At 36.4% G+C, this 23,576-nt stretch overlaps 1 protein-coding gene across 2 annotated transcripts; it reads left to right on the top strand.

Annotated features, from left to right (window-relative positions):
• Window positions 1-1,506: 1,506 nt before the first annotated feature.
• On the top strand, window positions 1,507-21,936 carry LOC136815891 (5-phosphohydroxy-L-lysine phospho-lyase-like). Of its 2 annotated transcripts, XM_067072341.1 has the most exons (15): window positions 1,507-1,718; window positions 1,935-2,095; window positions 12,507-12,547; window positions 12,661-12,970; window positions 13,858-13,976; window positions 14,512-14,671; window positions 15,159-15,233; window positions 15,599-15,717; window positions 16,413-16,510; window positions 17,263-17,345; window positions 17,769-17,866; window positions 18,455-18,579; window positions 19,039-19,193; window positions 20,089-20,178; window positions 20,796-21,936. In XM_067072341.1, exons 4-15 carry the CDS (start codon window positions 12,708-12,710, stop codon window positions 20,950-20,952), a joined length of 1,542 nt encoding a protein of 513 aa, XP_066928442.1. In that variant the 5' UTR covers window positions 1,507-1,718; window positions 1,935-2,095; window positions 12,507-12,547; window positions 12,661-12,707; the 3' UTR covers window positions 20,953-21,936. The 2 variants fall into 2 exon arrangements, with proteins under 2 accessions (XP_066928442.1, XP_066928441.1); XM_067072340.1 differs by lacking the exon at window positions 12,507-12,547.
• Window positions 21,937-23,576: the final 1,640 nt, after the last annotated feature.

The raw sequence follows: 23,576 nt of genomic DNA on the forward strand, positions 1-23,576 counted from the left end.
CAATTTTGATCTTAACCTAAGAATACCGTAAGAATATTTTTGGATGATTTTCGCCTAAAAGTTAAGAATATCCATGATGAAATGAAAAAACACCATTCTTATAAAAAAAAAGCGTGTAGTTGTGCCACAAATCTTATGGCTTCACTTTTTCTTGCTTGAGAAAAGGTTAAAGATTCATCTCTAGCCCATTCGGGGCTTTAAATGAGTGTTACCATTAGGGTAACTTTTCAAAAGACTCGGATCAAAGATGGCGGGTATAGCTTTGGTCCAGGGTTTATAAGGGATAGTTACAGGTTACTTTTTCATATCTATTAAACCTGTGCACTTATCACCTTTATCAGCTTTAAGTTTATCACTGATTGACTTTAAAACCATCAAAATCATTTTTCAGACTTTCTTGATTTTTTTTTCTGTTTGATAACATTCCGCTCCAGCTTATCTTTTACGCAAGCACAAAACCGCTATCTAATTCGAATTCTATCAAAAGTTATAGACTTTTTTGTCTCTGTTGCAGATTATATTAAGACAGATTTTTGAAATGTTTTGAAAGATCACGTGCGAGAAAGGAACTCTTTTTGAGATACGAAGTGTCATGCTTTCAATCACTTCAACATGCCGACAAACACTTAATTGCTCGTGATAAGTCCGAAATGACGTTTCGAGATGCGAAAGGGAAAGATCTTTTCAAACTAAGGCATTTTTTTGTAGGAGAGCCCCGATGAAAATACTTATAACCATTTTGCTAATCTGCATTCTGCACATAACCAACGCTCCCTGTTCTAAAGGGATATTACAAATGTGACAATTCTGACCTGTCAAAACATTTAAAACCAGCGTTACCTTGTGCTTGAAAACGAAAGCTAAAGCAGAGCTATTGCCTTTAGAGTGAATACGTGCCATGTAGGGTGTACCCGAGGGTGTATCAGAATTTGCTCGGAGATTACCATTTTCAAGGCCTTTTGGAAATGGCTAAAGGCATACTAAAACAGATTGATTATAGACTAATCAAATTAGTGGATTTTAATATAAAGCTTTAAATCATGGTATAACTTTATTTTATCCACCCTACGCCCAAAGGTTGTGAAAAGGTTTGGGTGGAAATTAGAAATTTTTTAATTTTCGTCTACTTTTAGTCATTTTGGCCACTTTTCAGGGAGAAAATGAGAAAATTTATCTATTTTTCTTCATGACAGGGTCCCACATTTACCAGCAAATGTTCATATCTGACAGGATCCATTTTTCAAAATCCATCGGTACGTCCCCGTCAGCCGTCAAGGTCAGTGCCCCTCCCACGGGGCTAGCCTTCTCTTTCTTATCCTGCTTAAATCGAAATAACTATATAAATCGAAAATGTTGGAACACAGCAAAAAAAACGCGCGCCAAATTGTAGTAACTTTCATTTTCGCTTACGTAAATTTTAACAATTTTGAAGACGTTGCATTGCATAAACGTTAGTTTATCTGCAGAACTTTTAGAGATGTTTGTTGCTTTGAACAAGACTGAAATATGTTTAAAAGAATGTATTTTTTTCTCTTTAAAAGCGAGCTAAAATAACTGCTAATGGTTGGATGGATGGTTGTTTGAAAGAAAGTTATCCAAGAAGCATTTTCCTTACCATTTTCTCATTCTATAACTCCGAAAAAATCGGCTGCTTTGGTAGGGGGTAGTTGCGGCCTCGTGTCTCCGCCGTCCACCACCGCTCTATAAAAGGCGAGTAGGTGAGAATAACAAACAAAACTGTTTTAGGTTTTCACGTTTATGTGTAAAGCTTTGTAATTTGTTTAGGTCAATTTATTCCCAGCTGGCACACAACGTCGTTTCAACGTTTATATAACGTTCACAACGTCCATATAACGTTAGATGAGCGTTGTAGCAACGTTGTGTGCCAGCTGGGTTGTTTGTGTTCCACTTCACCCTTCATCGTCATTTTACAGCGAACAACGATGGAGTGCAATAATGACGTCATCATCATATAAACGCAAGGAGAGCTAGAAGGACGCACATATGGACGACCGACAGACCTACTTAACAGGAAAATTAACAAGAGGGTTCTGAAGTCTAGACGTTGTAAAAGAAGTTAGCACATACAATCAAGGTTAGTTATCCTTCAAATGTTTTTACTTATAGATAGTCTCTAGTACCTTTGGCGATGTCACTCAGTGCCCAGCGGGGGATATTATTTTTTTCAATAGTGTTTCGTATTTATTTGTTTTTTAGTTTATCTGTGTACCCCGAGCTTTTTTCACATGCACGTAAAATTTTACTTTAGACCTTACGGAAAATCGTTCGTAATGCTGTGTTTTGGGAATTTCCCCGACATTATGTAGAGTTTCTGTTGATTAAGAGGGTCTTACATGACTTTTCCTTCCGTTCAAAACTTTTTGAACGTAAGCAAACTTTACTTAAGGCCTTAAAACACACTACGTAAGCTTAGGGAAATTCCCCACCCTTCAATGTCGTCTTAAGTAAAATTTTACGTACATGTGAAAAAAGCTTTGGCATGAAGGACCTCAATCTCGAGTTCATCTAACTAACAAACTTGATTTCTAACTTAGTGTTTCTAGGGTTTGTTGAAACTATTTGTCGAAGTTTTTATAGGGATAGCTTAGAGTCTCGGCCTATATAAAACGATTTTGACGTGTATATGGGACTTAACAGAAAATCAGAGGAAGCACAGTAGTAGGGCGATCATTAATGAAGATACAGGATCCTGGCGCAGAATTCTATGAGCTGTTAAACAATGGTTGAAATCACGTGATATTATTGTTTTGATCGGAACTAAGCGAATCTGTTTGTCTAACTTCTTTTTTTGGCACGAAGTATGGATCTCCAGACTATCATATTTAAAAATGTCCGAAAACTGGAATTTAAATGGCTCAAATATTTACATTGCATTTTGAGCTGGAAATGAAATCCGACCCTAAACGTTTCACATTTCAAGTGAACGTAAAATAGGATACCAAGATTGCGAAAGTCTTGAAGTATTATCTTACGCTGCACATTCCAAGGCTTGTATATGAGAATAAAGGGAATTGACTCTTCGTCTGCGGTCATAAACTTTGCTCACTAAGGAGAGTGGAAACTGGAATACATCCCCTGTCTCTATAAACCGATAGCGAGTTTATGTATTTGCACTTTTGATTACATATATCGGACGGAGGATCGAGACAAAAATACCATTAGATGCTAGAAATTTTTGATTACGGTAGAGTGACTGAAGAGATTTGGAAAAACCCGCAGTTCTGCCCCATATAATCGAGGACGGTAAAACTGCTGGTTTACCGTCGTCCTCAGTTGATCAGGATTTAGCCAAATCAAACCCCAACCGCTCCCTGTCCTCAAAAGAACAAATACATAAACTCGCTAATATTTCAACGGATAACGTGAAAAATGTAACTTGGTGGAACTTACATTGCCACCAAAATACGGATTTTTTTTGGTCATCAATATATGAAAATTCCAAAGTCAAACTCACTTTTGAAAGAAAAAGGTTTTATCATAAACTGGAGACGAGAAAGGTCTTCTATTTCAAGGCCATGAAAGTTAACCTCTAGTGGTGCAAGGTTACTTATCAGGCCTAATCCCAATGGGCCGTTAGTTTTTAATCGCGTTTATTTATTCACTCGAAGTTTTGAGTAAGAAGACAACCCGATAATTATTTAGTTTATAATCGAATTGACAAAGTAAGAAATCGGAATATGTTCTGTGCGTAAGACAGAGGAATTTCAATGGCAGCGGGTTTGAAGAACCTGTCAAAAGTGTCCGATGTCAGAATAAAGAAAAGTTTAAAGAAACTATGACCATAAATGCTGACTAAGTTCAAAGAAATCGAGTATCAATGTCTCATGCAAAAATGGGCTTTTCCAGAAAAAAAAACGTGCACCCCCTGTTGAGGAGGTCCAACCTTTTTTGACCTACCCCCTTGGAATTCCAGGCAATTTTAGGATCATACCCCTCTGGAATTCCGAATTTTTACAAATTTTCAATCATTACCCCCTTGGAATTCCGCTTATTTTTGACGGATTTTCGTCTACCCTTATGGAATTCCACTGCATTTCAAACCTTACCCCCTTGGAACGGAAATGGACCTCCTCAACAGGGGGTGCACGATTTTTTTCCGGAAAAACCCAATGTAGAGCGTTACAATGAAAGCTCTGTTGAAAAGAGCTGTTTGCAGATTTCATATATAGCGCATTCTCTTTAACTCGAACGGGTTTTCTGGTCCCTTCAGTTAACAATGCCTTATAAACCTTTCAGGTTTTCTTTAATAGTTTTTGAAGCCTTGGGGTGTTCTTAACTTTTGCGTCCGAATTTTAAGGGGGCATTTATGAGAACTCTGTACACCATTTAGAGACTGCATGGCTGCTTTTTAAGGTGTACATATTCCGTACAAGATAAATTGATAGTTGGACCGTATCTAGAAAATCTCACCTCAAAAAAATTGTTTTTAGATTATAGATTAGATATCATTTTTATTAAGCTATTTCCCGATGAATGATTCTAAATTGCTGTTTCTTGCAATTTTGAAGTATTAGATAACACTGACCCTGTCCACATTCCAATACGAAAGCATTGTGTTGTTGTTTATGTGTTTCGGGAATAGCTAAACTACATACGTCAATAATTTCCGTTCAATGAGTGTTTTCTTTGCGGCATGTTGGAGTGACATTATTCCACTCTATTTGTCAATAATATTGGGCCTCTCAAGGGTATTTTCTTGAAAGTCTTTGAAAGTAAAATTATTCTTGGAGTTTTGAGAAATAACAATTTAGATGCCAGAATGAAATAATCAAAACCGCAAAATCAAGTATGTGAATTCGGACGCGTGGGCTTCCAATTTTTCACAGAGTATACATCTTTTCGACCGTAGTCGCACGGGCATTGTTTTGTCCACTTTATCCCACTAAAACCGTCTCAATCTTTTTTTGACGCATTTTTCTATTGTCTATAGGTGCGAAAAAAGGACTGGGACGGTTTTAGTGGGATAAAACGGATAAAACGGACAAAAAAATTCCCGCGCGGCAATTGGTGACTACGGTCGAAAAGGTGTATTCGCTTCATTTTTACGTGTGTTGTAGAAACTATAGTAATTTTATTCAGGAGGAACCTGAACCAGTTCATGTAGTGTATGCATTCCTGTCTCAGTGACTTTGTAGAGTTATAAAGCCCCCCCCAGGTTAACTTTAGTGAGCAAAGTCAACGTGCGTCATTTATTGATGAATTTGCCTTTCACCAAGTATAATTTGCTGTCAATTTAAGGCCTCCCCCATCGGTTTGCGTGAACGCCCGAATGGAATTTTTCACTTGCGTGAATGCATTAAAATTTTTAAAAAGCTGCGTGTATTGGAAAACGTTGCGTGAACAGAAATTACGTGAATGACGAAAACACATTGCGTAAATGCGCGAATTTTGAAAAAAAGGTGTGATTGTTTGAATCAAAGGTCCGCTGGGGTTGGGGGGGGGGATAAATTAGCTATCAAAACTTCCAGTTGATACTAAAAGCATGTTGCCTTGAACGAAGTCTCTTTTTATATTCACGTTGACACAACAGATTACACTTTTGTAATTAATACACGTATTTCATATTAGCAGGTTCATGTAAAAAGTCACGAAAAACGTCGAATAAATCTCTGTTTGGCTAAAAAATTCTTTAACATAATTTTTATCAAAATGTCCAAAGTATGAGGTAATCTTTGCATGTCTACAAGCAATCAAAGCTTTACTCGACGTTTATTCGTGACTTTGTTACATGAACCTGCTAGTTGGAAAATCATGTATTTCTGGACAGATTCTGATTACTCCACGCTTAGTACGTCTTCCTTAGAGAATCTGTCATGATTGATGCATAGCTTTGAGTTGAATATTAAAGAACTTTAAGCACGTTTATTAGCTTACCAGGTGGCTTTCGTTTTCGTTTTTGGGCACAAGAAAACGTGGTTTTGTGAATGTTTTAGCTGAACATTCGCTATGAGCTTATACTAGGCGTCATAGATTTTTTCCCACGCAATATCGTCTATTCCATTTTGCGACTTTTTCAAATTTTTGAGGTCTAGGTTTTCGAGTTTGCGTCAGAACACTTGAAAGGCTTCGTTTTTCAGAAAATCATCAAGAAACGGAATGAAAAATACTCGCTAATTCGCCATGCCCCTCCTGTCTACGCTACTGCTTGGTGTATGTAAAATAGATGAACCCATAGTAAAGAAACAATACTTGATACTTTAATAGAAACACGTTTTTTTATAAGAACATCTAAAACTTTATAAGCCTTCGGATGTTCAACTTTTTTAGATTTAAGCCTAAAAGTGTTCTTATTTTCCCAATTTTTATGTATTTTTTTCCGTTTTCCTAAGAAACCGGGTGTTTTAGAGTCCTCAAAGCCTTAAAATGTTCTTAACTTGTTCATTTTGGCCGTTGAAGCCTTATGTTCTTATATACTTTGTTCTTGTAAATAAAAAAACGTGTAGAAGAGACCAAAATTTTTGTTTTGAAAAGTAGAAAAAAAGTAAAAGCCAAACACCGTTTAACGGCCTAAGTAACCATTAACCTTCAAAACTCGATTTACTATTGACCCTAATGATTGTCACACTTTTGTGTTAAAATTTAGGATGGAACTTGAACCTTTCCTTTTGAAAAGCATGCTAAGACCGATATGTTTTTTTATCTGAATAATGATGTAATGTTTTGTATTTGGGTGTGAAAAAGGTGCGTGTGAGCTATGATGTTGAGTTAAAGAGGTCCGTCTGTCTGTCGGTCTCCCTTTCTTTTTGCAAATTTTGCACACGTGTTTTTCGGTTAATAAAACACGGCTGTAAACTGGATCTGTAATAGTTTATCGAACCTTTCAAGGCCAGACCTTACACGTTTCTTTTATAAGAACATCCAAAAATTTTTGAAGCCTTCGGATGTTCTTATCTTTTTGGGTTTTAAGCCTTAAAGTGTTCTTATTTTCTCCATTTTTTGAGCATTTTTACCCATTTTCCTAAAAAACCGGGTGTTTTCGAGTCAGCAAAGCCTTAAAATGTTCTTAACTTGTTCTTAGCATTTTGGCCATCGAAGCCTTATGTTCTTATATAGTTTGTTCTTATAAAAAAACGTGTATTAGGCCAGTGACAAAGAAAAGCACAAAATAAGGGCTGACGTAAAAAGGCTGATATGGTATTTGGAAAAAGTATTTCAAGTTCAAAACCAGACCTACCGTCGTATTTGTATAAGATTCCCATTCCCGCATTAAGATTTTTGTCCCGTTTCCAGAATTTTTCAGCTGTTTTTTTTTTCCGGGATAACCGGCATGAGATTGGAAAGGGTTTGTTTCTAAAGGAACGAGAAATCTTTGTTCACCATACTGCCTAACTTTCCGAAGCTTATTTTTCAACTATCCGAAGTTTTGGTCTTTTTCCGCTAGAAAAGTGGCAAAGGAATCTTAGTGCGGAAATGGGAAACCTTATACAAAACGACGGTAGCGGTATAGGATCGAAAAAATCGAACGATCTCAAGTCTTTTACAGTCTATCTGTGAGTGTTCAGTGAATATAGTGAATAGACAGAACTCTTTATCTAACATCTTGATTAACAAAGAATTAAAAATGACGCACGTGAACACTTTTCTTAATCATGCTGTCCGTAAATTTCTATTTGTTGTAAAAATGGGGGTATGTATCAATTACGTAAATTAACATTTTGACATTTTTGACATATCAAGTGACTAAACAAACAAAGTATTGACCTCGTTTTTGTGTCCCTTTAAATTTGACCACCAGTTTCTTTCAATACATTTTATCATAGTCTTCTGATCAAGATACACTCTATTCTATTTGTAAAGGTACAAGTAAAAATTATGCAGGCTCACGGCTCACGGCTGTTTTTTTTTTTTTTTTTTTGGTAATTTCAGATATTGAGTTTAAAGGTACGTAAAGGCTAGATAGTTTTCTTCAATTTTTCCTTTGCATTTAAAAGTGATGCCTTAAAATTTGCGTCGTATTTCGGATGAGGGATTGAATCTTGTGCTTTATTTGTTTTCACGTTTTATACATTTTTCAAATTTTGGCGGTAAATGTTAGTTCCAATCCAGCGTTTGTATGAAAACCGCACAACTCATGTAGGTAATGAGTGGCTTTAAATCCTGTTCCGACTTTATAGGATTATAGGGCACATTGTACAAGTAACCCGAAGACCATGTTCAGATGTTACGGTTCCGTTCCGTTCCGTTCCGTTCCGTTCCGAAACGAAATGGAGCCAAAACAAGTGTGAACGTCAAAATTCGAAAAGAAGACGTTACAAAGCAAAACGGATAGAAACGGTTTCGCTCCACTTTTTTTCCTCGGAACATAACTGCTCCGAAACCAATATGGACACACTCGATCCGTAACGATCATACCGGAGCGAAACAGAACAGCAACGTGTGAACATGGTCTAACTCTAAGTCTAAGTCTAATGTTTCGATCATTTTTAAGTTTACATTTATTTAGTTTCAATATTTTTCTCTGTTTTTCTGTTTAGTTGTTTAAAGCAAATAAACAAACAAATATCACACGTATTTTAAGAATTTTTTTTCGTTTTGCGGATTTTTCAAAGTTTACAAGTCATCTATCATTTACTTTAACACTTAATTTATCAAATTTAGAATAAAGAGCACTTCTTTATAAACTTAAGTCGTGATTTTTTATTTACCGCTAAAGTCAGACATTGTCAATATTTATTTAGTCAATATTTTCCCTTTTTTATAAAATCATGACAAGGAATAATGTGCCGAAATACTACGTAACTGAAAAAAGGTGGAATCAGTTTTTTCAAAAACATATAGAACGAAGTGATGTGTTTGAGCAATTTTGGGTAAGGGAGACGTATGCACGTAAGCACGTATTAGACTAGACAATTCTATCGTTCGTTTTAGAGGGTCAGTAACCGCGGGAAAAAAGTGGTGGTAGAGTTTTGACAAACTGTAAACACCTCCGTCACTGCATACTCCACCCGAATTTATCACGCCTCCTAAACTATTCCCTTTTTTAGTAACCTTGTGTAGATGATAGGATCGTCTAGTATTAGACTCAAGGTAACAAACTGACTTCAAAAGTGGCGGACACAATTAATCAGTGCCCTAAGAAGCTACTACTACTTAGGCAAAACAGGTGACGAGTATGTATGCAACCAATAAGGCTTTGTGATACCTTAAAAGCCCCTCAATATGAATTTGTACTCCAATCTATAGGGGTACAAATTCATATAAAATCACTAAGATCGAGAATTGTCCTCTCAAAGGGTAACGATTTTCGAAAATTTTGACAAAAATTTTGACAAAAATCTCTCAAAGGGTCTCAAAAATGTCAATTTTCTTTTCTATTTAAGGGTTGATTTTCGATTTTTAGTTCGGACATACCAGTCACCTCACAAACCTAGTACCCCCCCCCCTGACACAATGTTATTAACTCATTTTTCAAAAAATTATTTGTGAAAACCAATTTTAATACCATTTTTCAAAATGAACTGTCAGTTCAGTTATAACAGCAATCGAGGAATAAAAGTTTTCAAAATTGATTTTAAATAATTTATTGTAGTAATATAGGTTGGTAGCTCAAATTCCTCTTTCGTGTATAGTTTTTCCGTTTCAATGGAGCAAAGTGTTCATATTTTATTGATAGAGCGCCCTTTTTCTATAAGAAAAGCCCTTTTTCTATAAGAAAAACATCAAAGTCTGAGAATATCGCTTCTTTGCAAGATTCTTTAACCATAACCTATATCTTTTTAATAACGAGGCTAAGGTAAATTTGTCTCTTTCAGGCTAACTCTTTATAGACTTTCCAGACGTTTTTAAAAGAACTTAAATTAAATACAATTATGTGACGTGATGTTTATAACGAACCTAGAAAAAGATAACTTGAAATTCTTAAAAAGATAATTTTTGAACCGATGAAGAAATTCGAAGACAGTTATATTTCAGAGTAAGATGAGAAATTTCTCCTTCGTTAGGTTATATCAGAAAAAGAAATGGAAATTATTTTATCTTTTTGGCTTTACGTTTATATGATCAGGGGTTTTGATTTGTTTTTGGTAGGCTGGCGAGATGAAAAATTAACTCTGGTGATTTCTAGATTCCAGGCTGGCGAATTCTTAGCAAGTTTACACGTCTTTTTTTTAAGAAACATGCTGAGGCTGAGAATGAGAAAATAACATTTTTTGATTCGGTTTTTTTAAGAACCTTCCAATCAAACAAATGTTTGTTTTTTTCTTTGCATAGATTGATTATGTCAAAAAGTTTAGAAACATGTAAGAAACATTTGAGGCTCAAAAGGCCGATTTCTTAAGAAACATTGAGGCTGCTTGGTAAAACTAGTTTCTTAAGAAAAAACGTGTATTGATTAGCCAGTGTATTGATTAGCGTAAATATGTACTTGAGGCGGCGAACCGAACTTTTCGAACGGCAAATTGTATTTATTTTTCGTGCCTTAGACCGGAAATTCGCCGTTCGCTTGGCCTAAATGAGACCTATATGATTGAAGAGGGTTTTAGAACACAGTAGAACATTATTGAGATGCTGTATCAAAAGAAATACTGTTTACTTCGGATGAAACAGGAGTCCATTATGTAAAGATGAAAGGAAAAGTAGGGTAATTTCGTTTCACTTTTGATACCCGGACTATAATTGGGTATAGGGGCTTCAGAAATGACGGCAAAGGGAAAGGATTATTCAACACTTCATGCTTGAGTATACTAATACACACAGGGAGCAGGGGCGATGATGCACAAAAAAGCTTTCTCCCTGGGGGGGGGGCACTGACCTTTCAGGACCGACGGCGACGTGCCGCTGGAGAAAATAGACCCTATCAGATTTAAGATTTGCTAAATTTGGGAACCTGTCAGAACGAAAAGTCTTCCCATTTAACCAAAAAAGTCGATCCTGCCAGATGCACATCTTGAAAAATAGTAAATTTGGGACCCTGTCAGATTTCTTCAGAACATAAAAAAGGGACCCTGACCAGCGGCACGTCCCCGTACCCATTTTTTCCAAGTGCCTCCCCCCCGGGGTTCTCGCTTTCAGCAAAAAGAGTCGAAATTCTTATTTACGTCAAAATTTGCCCAAAATTACTAAGGGTCTATCAAGTGATAGCCTCTACCAGACTTTTCTTCGCTGACTTAAAAGAAAACGCGAAGTTTTTTTCAAATTATAAAAAACGCCCGTGGCGGCGGGGTGGTACAGGCTAATTAAGTGACTGCGTGTTTTTTTTTTTTTATAAATTCATTTGACACATGTGACCTTGTTGTTCAACAATTTTATGTACTGTATCAACGAATGTTGTTTTGTTTGGATGCACGAACATATACATCCACTATTTTTCAAAAAGCCTGGAATCTCTGAAGATCGAGACATAAAGCATAACATAGCCTTGACCTCAAAAACAAAGTTTTATTATTGTTATTATGGCTTCATGCTACACGCTTTTTTTATAAGAATAGTGTTTTTCATTTCATCATAGATATTCTTAGCTTTTAGGGTGAAAATCATCCTAAAAAAATATTCTTAGGGTATTTCCTTGGGTTAGGGTCGAAATTTAACCAAAATTTAACAAGAAATACACACCTGAAGCAAAAAATGGTATTTTTGTGAAAGTTTCGAGCCTTACTGAGGGGAAACTGGCAATTTATAGTTAAAATTGCTCTGTAAATGGCATTCTTAGCTTCAGTTGCCTAATTCCATGAGTGATATTCTTAGCATATTCTTAATTTTTGGCAAATTTCATCATGAATATTCTTGTAAAGTATATTCTTATCAAAAAAGCGTTTATAATGTTTTGTACGTAATTAATTTTTGGACACATTGACGCAGATCGTTCTTGTCATGTTTGTACGAAAGCTGCGATAACGGGAGTTTCATTCGTGTACCGTTTAAACGCTTAATGGTCGATTATTGTTTATGAGACCTCCCAATATCGATCAATTAGTCTTTTACAGGGACCACGTACGATTTTTTGATTCATTTGAACTTTGTGTTGTATAAAACGAACGTGGATGGAATAGGAATGAATAGGATGCTATTAAAGTCTGTTCCAAAAGAATTTCCAGTCTTTATTTCAAACATTCCTTTTGAGAGGGGGGAGATATAATCAAAAGTAATACCTCGTTGTCGTTGGAAAGATAATTTTGAGCGGTTTGATGTAGTAAGTCAGTCTGCGACCGCAGTCGGAGGCAACCCGAAGGCGCCCCTTTCGATAGCTATCTACCCGAAGGTAGGGGAGGGCACCACTCTTTCTCCCTGGATTGTTCCACTTACCCTTGAACCTTCTCTTAATTGCTGAGCATCAAGCAGAGAGGCATCAAGTACCATTTTGGGAATCAAAGATTATGACCCGGCTGGGGTTGACCCCACAACCTTGCGAACAATAGTCGGATGCTGTACCACTGCACCACGGTTCCCTTGATGTAAGCTACAACTGGAATAAAAACTTTTATTTTAAACTTTTCTGAAACTTTGAACCCCGTTGATTTCAAAGATGTATTAGGATTTTCTTTTTTTAGGAAAATATTAAGCCGCTCATCAAAATTATCTTTCCAGCGAGGTATTATTTTTCATTATATCTTTTCTCCTTCAAGAGCAATATTTAAAAAGGTACGGGCTGCCAATTTTTGAAGCAGACTTCAGAACTGTAATTCAATTTTTTTCATTCTACAGGCAATTTATTTTGGAAACAAAAATTAAATAAACACTAAACAAAGAAGATGGCAATGGTCAACGGAAAACACCATACTACCACAAAGGCAGAAACAATCGAAGGAAAAAAGCGAAAAATATCAAGTGATATCAACGGTAACCATATAGTATCCAAACAAAATGGTATTTCACAGAACGGACATAATGGTAATTTACAGAATGGACACAATGGGACTTTACAGAACGGCCATAAAGATAAATTTGCACCAATGAAAGAATGTGGATCAGTGGATTTAGAGGACGTTTTGGCTAGGAGACACGTTAATGTGGGGTAAGGTCCAATTAAATGGCGTACGGAATAAGGGAGGGCTTATATTAAACTTTTATCTATAATTTTGCCAATAGACCTTTTCATATATTACATTACGAACATTTCTTGCCTCGTTTCGAAATTATTGCCAAGGTGATTAACTCCCAGCGGATTTTATTAAAACTACTTTCTGTTTATAAAAAAAATAATTTAATGTCTCAAGGGACATAATCACCATGGTTATTGTTTGAATACGAGGCAAGTGATGTTCCTGACGTAATTTATGAAAAGGTTTATACTCTCCTGACATTTTGAGCCATGAAACTTTTAACTTTTGAATTTAGTTTTTTTTTTAGTTCTTAGTTTTAGTCTAAAAGTCCGCAAAGCACTGCTCTGTGGGCAATAAGCGAATGCTTATCTCCTTAAGACCCTTCAAAAACTCTAAGAACTGGCATCTGTTGAACTAATGGCGTGAGTACCCACTGGTGAAAAAGCCTTTAAGCCCCCCCCCCCACCAAGCGATTTGCGTGAATGCGTGAATTGGCTTTTTCACTTGCATGAATGCGTGAAAATTTTAGAAAAATTGCATAAATGCGTGAATTGGTAAACTTTGTGTAAACAGAAATTGCGTGAAAAAAAAAGTGCGAGTGCGTCAATCGAAGGTCCACTGAGGGTCTTCCTTTAACCTTGAATCATCCCGCTCAAAATTATATTTTTAACGAGGTATTACCTTTGATAAAATCTTTTACAATCAAAAACAACATTTGAAAGTATATAGACCCCCAGTTTTTTTGAAACAGAGTTAACGTTCTACTAGCTTTACAGGTTTGCAGGCCACCATGAAGACACATAGGCCCTCTATAAACCGCTCATACTTTTCACAATGATTTTCACTTTGATTTATTTAGACGAGCAACAGAAATTCATTATCCACAAGATCCATTATACATACATCACGGAAAAGGACAGTATTTGTTCGACGAAAATAATACAAGATATTTGGACCTGATGAATAATGTAGCAAACGGTAAGAAAATGAAGATCTCTCTGATTACATCAGTATGATGTTGGGGAAAGGACCGGTTACCCCAAACATCCCAGCTGGTGCACAACGTTGTTTCAGCATTCATCTAACGTTATATGGACGTTGGGGATGTTATATGGACGTTAGAGATGTTAATGCCGTAATTTGGTCTAATATCGACATCCCTTATCTAATTTAGACACCCTTTTCAATGATAAGTGGAAAAATAGGAAGGTCGAAATCACTGATTGAAAAACATGTTTTATCCTCTGACCATAAGCAAAGAAATAAAGTTTCAATCAGGGATTCCGACCTTCCTATTGACCCCAGCTCTAAAGAGGGGTGTCGGAATTAGAAGAGGAGTGTCGACATAAGATCAACTTACGGTGCCAACTTCATCAAATCCCTCCCAATTGAGCTGCAACAGGTTGAAACCACAGTCAATCAATTCGAGTACAAAAAGCTCTTTGAATTCAAGAAAATCCCTCAAACGAAAGATTCTTCAAATAATCTTAAAAGCGCTTTTACTTTATTACAGTTGGTCACTGTCACCCTCACGTGACAAAGGCTGGTTCCTTCCAGATGAGTGAATTGTCAACCAACAGTCGTTTTCTACATCATCAAATTCTGAAAGTTGCAGAAGACTTGAAGAAAACGTTACCTAAAGAATTGTCTGTTTGTTTTTTCGTTAATTCAGGGTAAGTGGAAAGGACATTTCAGAAATAACAACAGTTTTCTTGGAGGTCTGTGAACTTTGAGCGTGCATGGTTTTGTGGAGTTGATGAATAGGGATTTTATTGCATTTGCACTTTGAGGACAACGAGTTGACAAAAGCGATCTGAAAAACCCGCAGTTCTGACCCGCAAAATTGAGGGCGGTAAAGGTGCTGATTTACTCTTGCCCTCAGTTAATCAGGATCTAGACAAATCAGAAGCTAACCGTCTCCGTCACCGAAAAACTCATACATAAACTCGCTAACATGTCTTAACCGAGGTTTGAACATCGACTCTTTGAAAGACGAATGATAAAATTTTAAAGGACATTTACGACCGAAACCTCGGCCGGTTCAATTGAGACTTTTAAACTAAGAGAGCTTTGGTGCTCATCTAGTTTGAGTTCTAATCTCACAGTGCAACGTTCATTCGTCCCTGAATAATTTCCAACATATTTCATTTCATTCCCTAGGACAGAGGCAAATGATTTAGCAATGAGACTGGCAAGGCAATACACAAGCCACAAAGATTGCGTGGTTATTGATCAGTAAGTTTGAATGGAACTATTTCTGAAAAAAACTAAGAATATGCTAAGAATAACACTATCATGGAACTTGGTAAGTGAACCTAAGAATGCAAATTTTTATTGTATTTTACCTGTAAATTGCCAATTATCCCCCAATAATGTTTTCACAAAAATACCAAATCTTTGTTCGAGGTATATAGTGCATGCAAGATTAAAGCTGGATTGAATCCTAACCTAAGAATATACCGTTAGAATATTGAGAGATGATTTTCCCAAAAAAGTTAAGAATGTCTATCATGAAATGAATAAAATACCATTCTTATAAAAAAAGCGTGTATGTGGGTTCATCCGTGTTTCAAGATTATTCCATTTTCTTTTTTTTGTAGCGCTTATCATGGTCATTCAATGTCAGTGATCGATATCAGTCCTTATAAATTCAAAAATCCTAAAGGCTCTGGACAAGCTGATTACATTCACGTTCTTGATAGTCCCGATTCTTATAAAGGTAACTGCGGTTTTGCTGTGTCTATCACTACGATAGCTCTTTTATTTTGACCGTTCAGCATGTTCTACAGTTGACATTTGGCTATTCCAGAAATAGTCTGTCCCCTATATCTTCTCCAATGTTGAGGAGATGACGTCCAGAGTGGTCTGGAAAATAAAAAATCCAGCGGAGTCTGGTTTTCCGTGTGTAAAAATCCAGGGTGGTCAGTAAAATAAGTTGGAAAATGCTCAGTAAAACGAGGTTGAAAATCCAGGGTAGTCCAAAAAAAAGAAGGAAAAAATCCAAGGGGGTTCTGAAAATTTTAAACAAAATCCAGGGGTTTACATCTCCCAAAAAAGACCTCCTCAACATAGGGGGTACACATTTTTTCTGGAATAGCCCAATAAACTGCCAGCCTTTATGATCCGTAGCATCTTTCGTGGGACGCCACCGCATGTTATTGGTTCGAAAGTAGATAGGATTTTGAAACCTTTTTAAAAAAGGGGCCTGAAAATTAAGCTTGGCAAAAGTTTTTATGGCCAAAAAACTGACGTTATAGGCAAAATTCCTAAACCCTAAAATGAGTAAAAAATTGACCATTTTTCAAATTTGAATTAACGAGAGAGTATAAGATTCTGAGCAAAAAAGTATATTAAAACAAGTTGAGCAAACTATAAAGGAGTTAGTGAACTAAGTTATAATTGTTCAAACACCAGGTAAACACCAAGGAGATAATGAGGATGACGAGATCGGACGGAAATATGCAGAAGATGCGATCAAAGTCATGGATGAAGCTGTCAGCAAAGGAAGAAAGGTAGGTAACAATCTAAGGGTTGGAGCGGTAGCGGCTTTTGTGATAGACGGATGCTGCAGCCTAGTACAAGCGTAACCTTTAAGTCAATTATTAGGTAGGTCGAGTTTAGTTAATGCATGCGAACTTTCCATAGCCAGTTCCTTACCTAACATGTCTTAATAAGGGCTTATGTGTCATCAAAAGCAACTTTAAATACAAATAAAATGGAACGTTACAATAAAACGAGCGATAAGAGCTAGTTTAAAAATGTTAAAATACTAAAATATTCTTAGGGTGTTAAATATTGACCTTTTCGTTCGCGAGCGTTCAGTATGGTATTGGAACGATCAAGATAGAACGTTCTTGAACATTCCATTTCATTTGTACTTATGATGACACATATCGTTCCCAAAGGATATTAAGTTATTCTATTGGTCAATTTTAGGACCAAGGTTATTTCTAATCGGTAGGATGGCATTTAATAGCGCAAAAAACGTCATGCAAACGTCATGATGATTAGTTCTCTCATTTGACCGAAATTCAATCCCACAGTCCTTTTCGTCTTAATTCAAAAGTCGTGAAAGTTATTACTTGTTCTTTGTAATTGAGTGTAATTTGCGTGCAAGCGTAATAAACGCGAAGGGTGATGGATTGAATTTCAGTCAAACATAAAACTCAATGTCTATTTTTAGATTCGCGACGGTGTGCTATTTGGGAATGATACCAAACAATTATGTTTGAAAGTATTCTAAATGACGCCTATTGACCTTTAGATTGGGATGTTTATAGCAGAATCCTTAATTGGATGTGGTGGACAAGTTATATTACCTGCTGGCTATCTAAAACGAATATACGCGTAAGTTGTAATATAAATCCACAGCGTTAAACCAAGTTCGCAGGTAACGGTTCAGTTTCGCTCCTAAACGGAATGAAGCCATTCTATTGGTTAGAAGAGACGTGCAAATCGAGTTTAACCAATAGAATGACTTCATTTTGTTTCGTAGCGAAACGGAACCGGTGCTTGTGAACGTGATTAATCAATACAATCATCTGACGTTACATGACAGTCTGGATGTTTATTAGATGTTGTTTTGACGTTAAAACCTTGGTCATTCATTGTTCTGGTTGAGTTTATTAGGGTAATATCTGAAGAATCAACTAATAGACCTCATTTTGAAAACTCTTGGCTTGACTACACGAAAAAGAAACATGGATAACTGAAGACCAATTTTAGGAAATAGCTATTTTCAGCTGCGATTATTATTTTTTTCATTCTTAGCCACGTTCGAAAATTGGGAGGTATCTGTGTCGCAGATGAAGTACAAACAGGTTTCGCGAGGGCCGGAAAACATGGATTTTGGGCTTTTGAACGACAAGGTATATTTTTGTATATTGTAGATGATAATTCACTACATACCAGAATTCTTCTCAGACTGGTTTTCTCTTTTAATTCTCCTTTCCTACCCGATGTGTTTTTTCTTAACTTGCTCATGGGTTAAAGAGCTGTTTCTATCCCCTCTACACTTGCCTCATTCATTTAAATTGAAAGATTGCTCATCAGTACATTAACTATAATTCAAACGTTTCTTGTTTGTTTAACTCACAAACCCTTGTAAACGACTTGCTCTATTATTACTCGAACCCTCTATCCGTAACATATCATTAAATTCGTCTGGTAGCCTATTCACAATTTGACCTATTTTACCTTCATTATTCTGGGAGCAGAATTCAATTGCTCGAGTTATAGACGACTTTGCTCAACCCAGAAGGTGAATGGGGCTGTTATACATTGTTGGAACGGAAATTTTATGCTGATTATGGAAACCCGGGTATTAAAAAGTCTTTCCGGACAAAATTGCAAACGAGCCTGGAGTTTGCACTCCTTCGGGGCGTTTTTTCGCTTTTCCCTGTTTTATAAAAATGCATCTATTTTTATACCCTCCAAACACACTTCTTCATTCTTAGGGGTGGTTCCGGATATCATATCCATCGGAAAACCAATGGGGAACGGACATCCGGTCGCTTGTGTTGTCACTACAGAAGCCGTCGCTCAAGCATTAGAAGATACCAAAATCTGTTACTTCAATACGGTGAGTAAAATGGACCCTCCCTTAGAACTAACATACACTCGAGTCTCCATAACTCGAACACTCACGGGGAACACAAATTGGCCCAGGATATAGAAAATTCGAGTTGTAGGATAAGCTCTATAAACAGCAGAATCTCCATAACTCGAAGATGCTCGAGGGACGGCGAACTTTGTTCGAGTGGTTGAAAATTCAAAATATAGGGTAAACTTTATAAGGTTTTGTTACCTGAAGGGACCATAAGACTTGTTCGAGTTAAGGAGAAATTTGAGTTACAGAAGTTAGAAATAAAAACTTGTTATAATAGGACTGTTCCTATTTTTTTAGACTCAACGGTATTCCCAACTCCGTCGGTCGGTACCCCCTGGATGACTATAAAATCAGATCAGCCAAACTTGAAAAGTCCTGTAAATACCCTTTTTTCAGTGTACAAGCTGAATTTAATTTTGCTTTCAATTTTAGTTCGGAGGAAACCCAGTCTCAATGGCAATTGCAAGTGCATGCATGGAAGTGATACGAGATGAGAAGTTACAAGAAAATGCTGAAACCGTGGGAGAATATACCATGGCCAAATTACGAGAATTAAAAGAAAAACATGAAATTATTGGTGATGTCAGGTTAGTGGAGTTTTTTTTTGGATCACAAATACCCAGAGGAGGGTCTGACTGGGATAGGGGTTTGACCTTAATCGAAAATTAGTCTGATTTGTACTTCTCTATCAATGAAGTAAATGCCTGAAGGGCTAGAATCGAATCTTTATCATTTCTCAGGCAAGAAAAGTGGAGTCTTATAAAATATGCACCGTATTTTTGACGACGGATTGAATCAAACGATTGCTTTGTTTTCGAGTGATATCTTTTTCGAAATTTAGGTGTAAATTTTAGTTTCAATCCGTCATTTGTGTTGAACCAGGCGGACTGCGCTAGGCCGCGCAACTTTGGTAGGATTTGGTAGGCTTCAAATCCTAGCAAGGAGATTCGATTCTAGCCCATCGGGCTTATACTTCATTGTTCTCGATGCTTCTTAGTTTTCTATAAGAAACTTTTTGTAAATTTGCAAGCACTCGGAAGATTTGATTTCAAAAAGAATTATCTTTGCTTTGAAAATTTGCACACTGAATGGATTAAATCAATGAAAGAGTTCGATAAGAGTATCTTCACCTCTACCGTGACCACTTTGCCTCGGCTCGCATGGTTGTCATACAAACGCAGGATTGGAAGTATCATTTTTCGCCAGAATTTTGAAAAATGTAATACACAAAAAAACAAAGAATGGCTAGATTCAATCCGTCATCCGAAATACGACACAAATCTTAAGGGTTCTTTCTTGCTATTGGCAAAGGTTGAAAATTCACCTCTAGCAGCCTCGACTCAAATTTAACCCAATGCTTTGACACTGTTACTTTAGACTCATCATTCATAATACATCTAATCTCCGTCTGAAATTTCTTTGAAAACTTCAGCATCTACATTTTCTTCACAAATCATACACAAATTCTCTTTATACTTCTAGGGGTGTTGGATTATTCTTGGGGATCGAGTTGGTGAAGAGCCGCCAAACTAAAGAACCAGCAACATCACAAGCCAAAAGAATAAGTTACTTGTAAGTAATTCTACACGTATTGTAACCATTGATTTCATAGCCATGAAGGGCTCTTGCATAGGAAATGAAGCCACTTAGGTTCCCACGTGGGTTTTTCGCAAATGCCAGCTTGAAAGTAATCGCTAGATCCATCGGAAGATCCATCGCTAGATCCATCGGAAACAGAGATTTAATCTGTCATTTTAAATGCGGCGCAAATCTAAAAGCTACACTTTTTCTTGCTTGAGCAAGGTTGACGATTCCTCTCTAGCCCCTTCGGGGCTTTCAACTCAACTGTATTCTACATTCCAGACTGGAGCATATTTATACTACAACTCAGGGTGCAAGGTTCATAGCATTAATGTTCAGTGGCATACAAAAGGATTTACATTCATTTGCCAAATGTTTTGAGATTGGTTAAGCGATGAAGGTTTTCGCAGGGACAAGTTTTGTCATCCTCTACTCTAAAGATATTTTGGTCAGTTTTACTCTGACTAAGACCTCTGACCACCAAGGATTTAATAGGTTTGGGACATTCCCGTACTTCATCTGGCCTAATAGTGTTTTAAAGTAACTGCAAATAAAATGCATGCTATTTAAGATTTTGAAATGTAAGTTTAACTTATTTATTTATCCAGATTACGGCAACGTGGCGTGTTGATCAGTGGCGATGGTCCAGGAAGAAATGTATTGAAAGTGAAGCCACCTCTTTGTGTGACCAAGGACGACATGGACATGTTTGTTGAACAATTGGATAAAGTATTGACAGAGTTTGAACGGGAACAACAAATGTGAATGAATTTGAAAGAGTATCAGAAACTCATCTTGAGAATGTATAGTAGACAATAGTTTAGTGACAAGAAAAAACTGTAAACTTTTTGTTTGACGAAAGGTTTGTAAGTTGTAAATTATAAACTTCACCAATATTCAGAGGAATTTTTTTTTCGAAATCGCCGTGAGATTTCAGGTAAATCTCATTGAAAAGCTGCAATCGTTTAACATTGCTTGGTAAAAAGCTAAAATTTCTTTTATTACTCAATTAATTGCCATAGCTTTGGGAAACCAGGAGAATTTTCTGTTGTTCGAATATTTCGAATTAGAGATCGTTGACTGTATGGCGAATCTTTAAACAAATTTAACCTAAAATATTATTTTTAATAGAATTAGCGTAAACGTAATCCAATCAGCTTTTAGTAGTAAAGTCTTAAACTCTCCATAACTCAAATTATTACGGGGTTACGGAGGCCTAACTGTAAACTAACATGTAAAAAAATCGGTAGAAAAAAAGAGCTGGAACTCTTTTATTTCTCAGAAGAACAATTTTCTAAACGTAGTTAAGGGCAAACACACAGATTTTTGTGTAAAAGCTATCAATCTGTATTGAGGACTCAGATTACAACGAAAAACATGGAGTTTAAAAATATAAAAAAAGTATACGGTTTGTCAAGGTTCCGCGATATCTAAGGAATTTAGTGTACTTTTACTAATTTGTTTTTCGCAGCCTGCCAAAATTGCAACATTTTTCATAGAAGGCATAAAATTGGAATAGCCCTTACCTTTAAATAGCTAGCCCTGGTCTTGGATTCCAGCAAAGGGGTTTGATTTCAAAAATACTGATGTAAATATTTTAAAATTAATATATAAAATGCTTTAAAAATCAATTTGAATAATTTTAACAGATTTGATATAAACAAAAAATAAAGATTCTTTGTATTATTTTATGTTCGATTATTTTTAAAAGACAATAAAAAACTTCAAAAGTTTGTAATCTTCACATAACTAATGTTGTCATGATTTACAATTCTAACCTTGGACCAATCTCCGAGCAGATTCTGATACTCCGCCCATTGCACGTACTCACTCTAAAGACTATTGTTCCGTAAGAGAGTCATTTTCGGTCTTTTTCACCCAGATTTTTTATATTATATTATGAATATTAAATGAACTTTTAAGCGCAGTGATTAGCAAAAAAATAAATCGTACAGATTGAAGCGTCAATTATATTCATATATATTAGAAACCAGTCACTTTCGCTTTCGTTTTAAAGCAAAAAAATGAATGCGGTCTTTTGGCTAAACAGCCAGGTCAGATTGTTACTTTCACTACACGTTTTTTAATAAGAACATCCAAAAATTTTTGAAGCCTTCGAATTTTCTTAACTTTTTTAGTTTTAAGCCTAAAAATGCTCTTAAAATGTTCTTATTTTGACCATTTTTCGAGCATTTTTACCAATTTTCCTAAGAAATTGGATGTTTTAGAGTCTGCATAGCCTTGAAATGTTCTTGACTTGTTCTTAACATTTTGGCCATCAAAGCCTTATGTTCTTATAGTTTGTTCTTATGTGCGCAGAATGGATGATATGTTATTAGATTAGGAAAAATAGATTTGAGACAGCTCAACCATGAATCCGTGATATAAGACAATGGTCCCTTGTTGTATAAGACAGTCCATAAATATTTCTACCATCAGGTTATGAAGAAAAAGCCTGAAGCGCACAAACCACAAAAACCATAGTGTCAATTCTCTCAACCCCCTGATTTAATATGACTTAGAGTTGATTTTCTATCATATTAGATATTTTCCAGGGGGTAAGGTGGTTGTCTTGAAAATGATAGCCTTACTAACATTTCTTAACTCGGGGTTTTGTGGAAGCCTTTTGAAATGGCCGCATGTAGAATGATCAGGTTGATTTTATTATTGGGGTTTGTTTTCGTTCATGGAAAAGGTGCGATGTTAATTCGATTTTTTGTTTAAGTGTTTAAGGTTAATATCAACCCTTGATTGCAACATTATGTGCTGTCTTAGTGCCCCGGTGAGAAGAATTTGAATTTGGGACGGGGATTTTAAATTGCAATTTTTGGTTGAGAGGACCCTCAAATTCTATTGTTTCCGTCAGCACCTTGAACTGACTACCCAATTCCCCTCACATGGCATGGGTTGACCCGGGCGAAGGTTCATTCACTTGCAAAGTGAGCCGCTGCGAGTGGAAATAAACCTCAGTCGCCTGTGCTGCAACCAAGTTCAATGACCACTATACCATAGCGCCTCACTCTTGTTCATGTAGACCACGTTTTCAGGTTTGACAAAAAAATGGCTTTTTGTCGTAAAAAGTCAAACTATATTGTAGGTCTGAGATAGAGAAACTTGCCTTTGTCTCAGCCAATTACAGTTGATTTGGAATTTTTATCATCGAGCTACGTGTTATAATACGCTAAAGTTTTAATACTTTAGGGCCACTCACGTCGATTTTCCCCAAAACTGAAATCTTTCCGACGCTAAGACCACCCCCTCCCATCCCCTACCATTAGAATCACAATACAAATAATCGAAAGAATCGCTCCTTGAAACATCGATGTGAGTCATTTCAGCTAATCCAACATAGAAATGATTTAGCTTCAACAGGCAAGTTGGGCTAGTTA

Source organism: Clytia hemisphaerica, unplaced genomic scaffold (assembly GCF_902728285.1).
Source record: "Clytia hemisphaerica strain Z4C2 unplaced genomic scaffold, Clytia hemisphaerica genome assembly, whole genome shotgun sequence".
NCBI classification, from domain to species: domain Eukaryota; kingdom Metazoa; phylum Cnidaria; class Hydrozoa; order Leptothecata; family Clytiidae; genus Clytia; species Clytia hemisphaerica.

Bases quoted from the DNA above. Each gene is read 5' to 3' on its own strand.
- LOC136815891 (XM_067072341.1), top strand. From the start codon at position 12,708: ATGGCAATGGTCAACGGAAAACACCATACTACCACAAAGGCAGAAACA. The intron at 15,234-15,598 runs GTAAGTTTGAAT...TTTTTTTTGTAG, and splicing joins GATTGCGTGGTTATTGATCA to CGCTTATCATGGTCATTCAA. The intron at 15,718-16,412 runs GTAACTGCGGTT...TTCAAACACCAG, and splicing joins TAGTCCCGATTCTTATAAAG to GTAAACACCAAGGAGATAAT.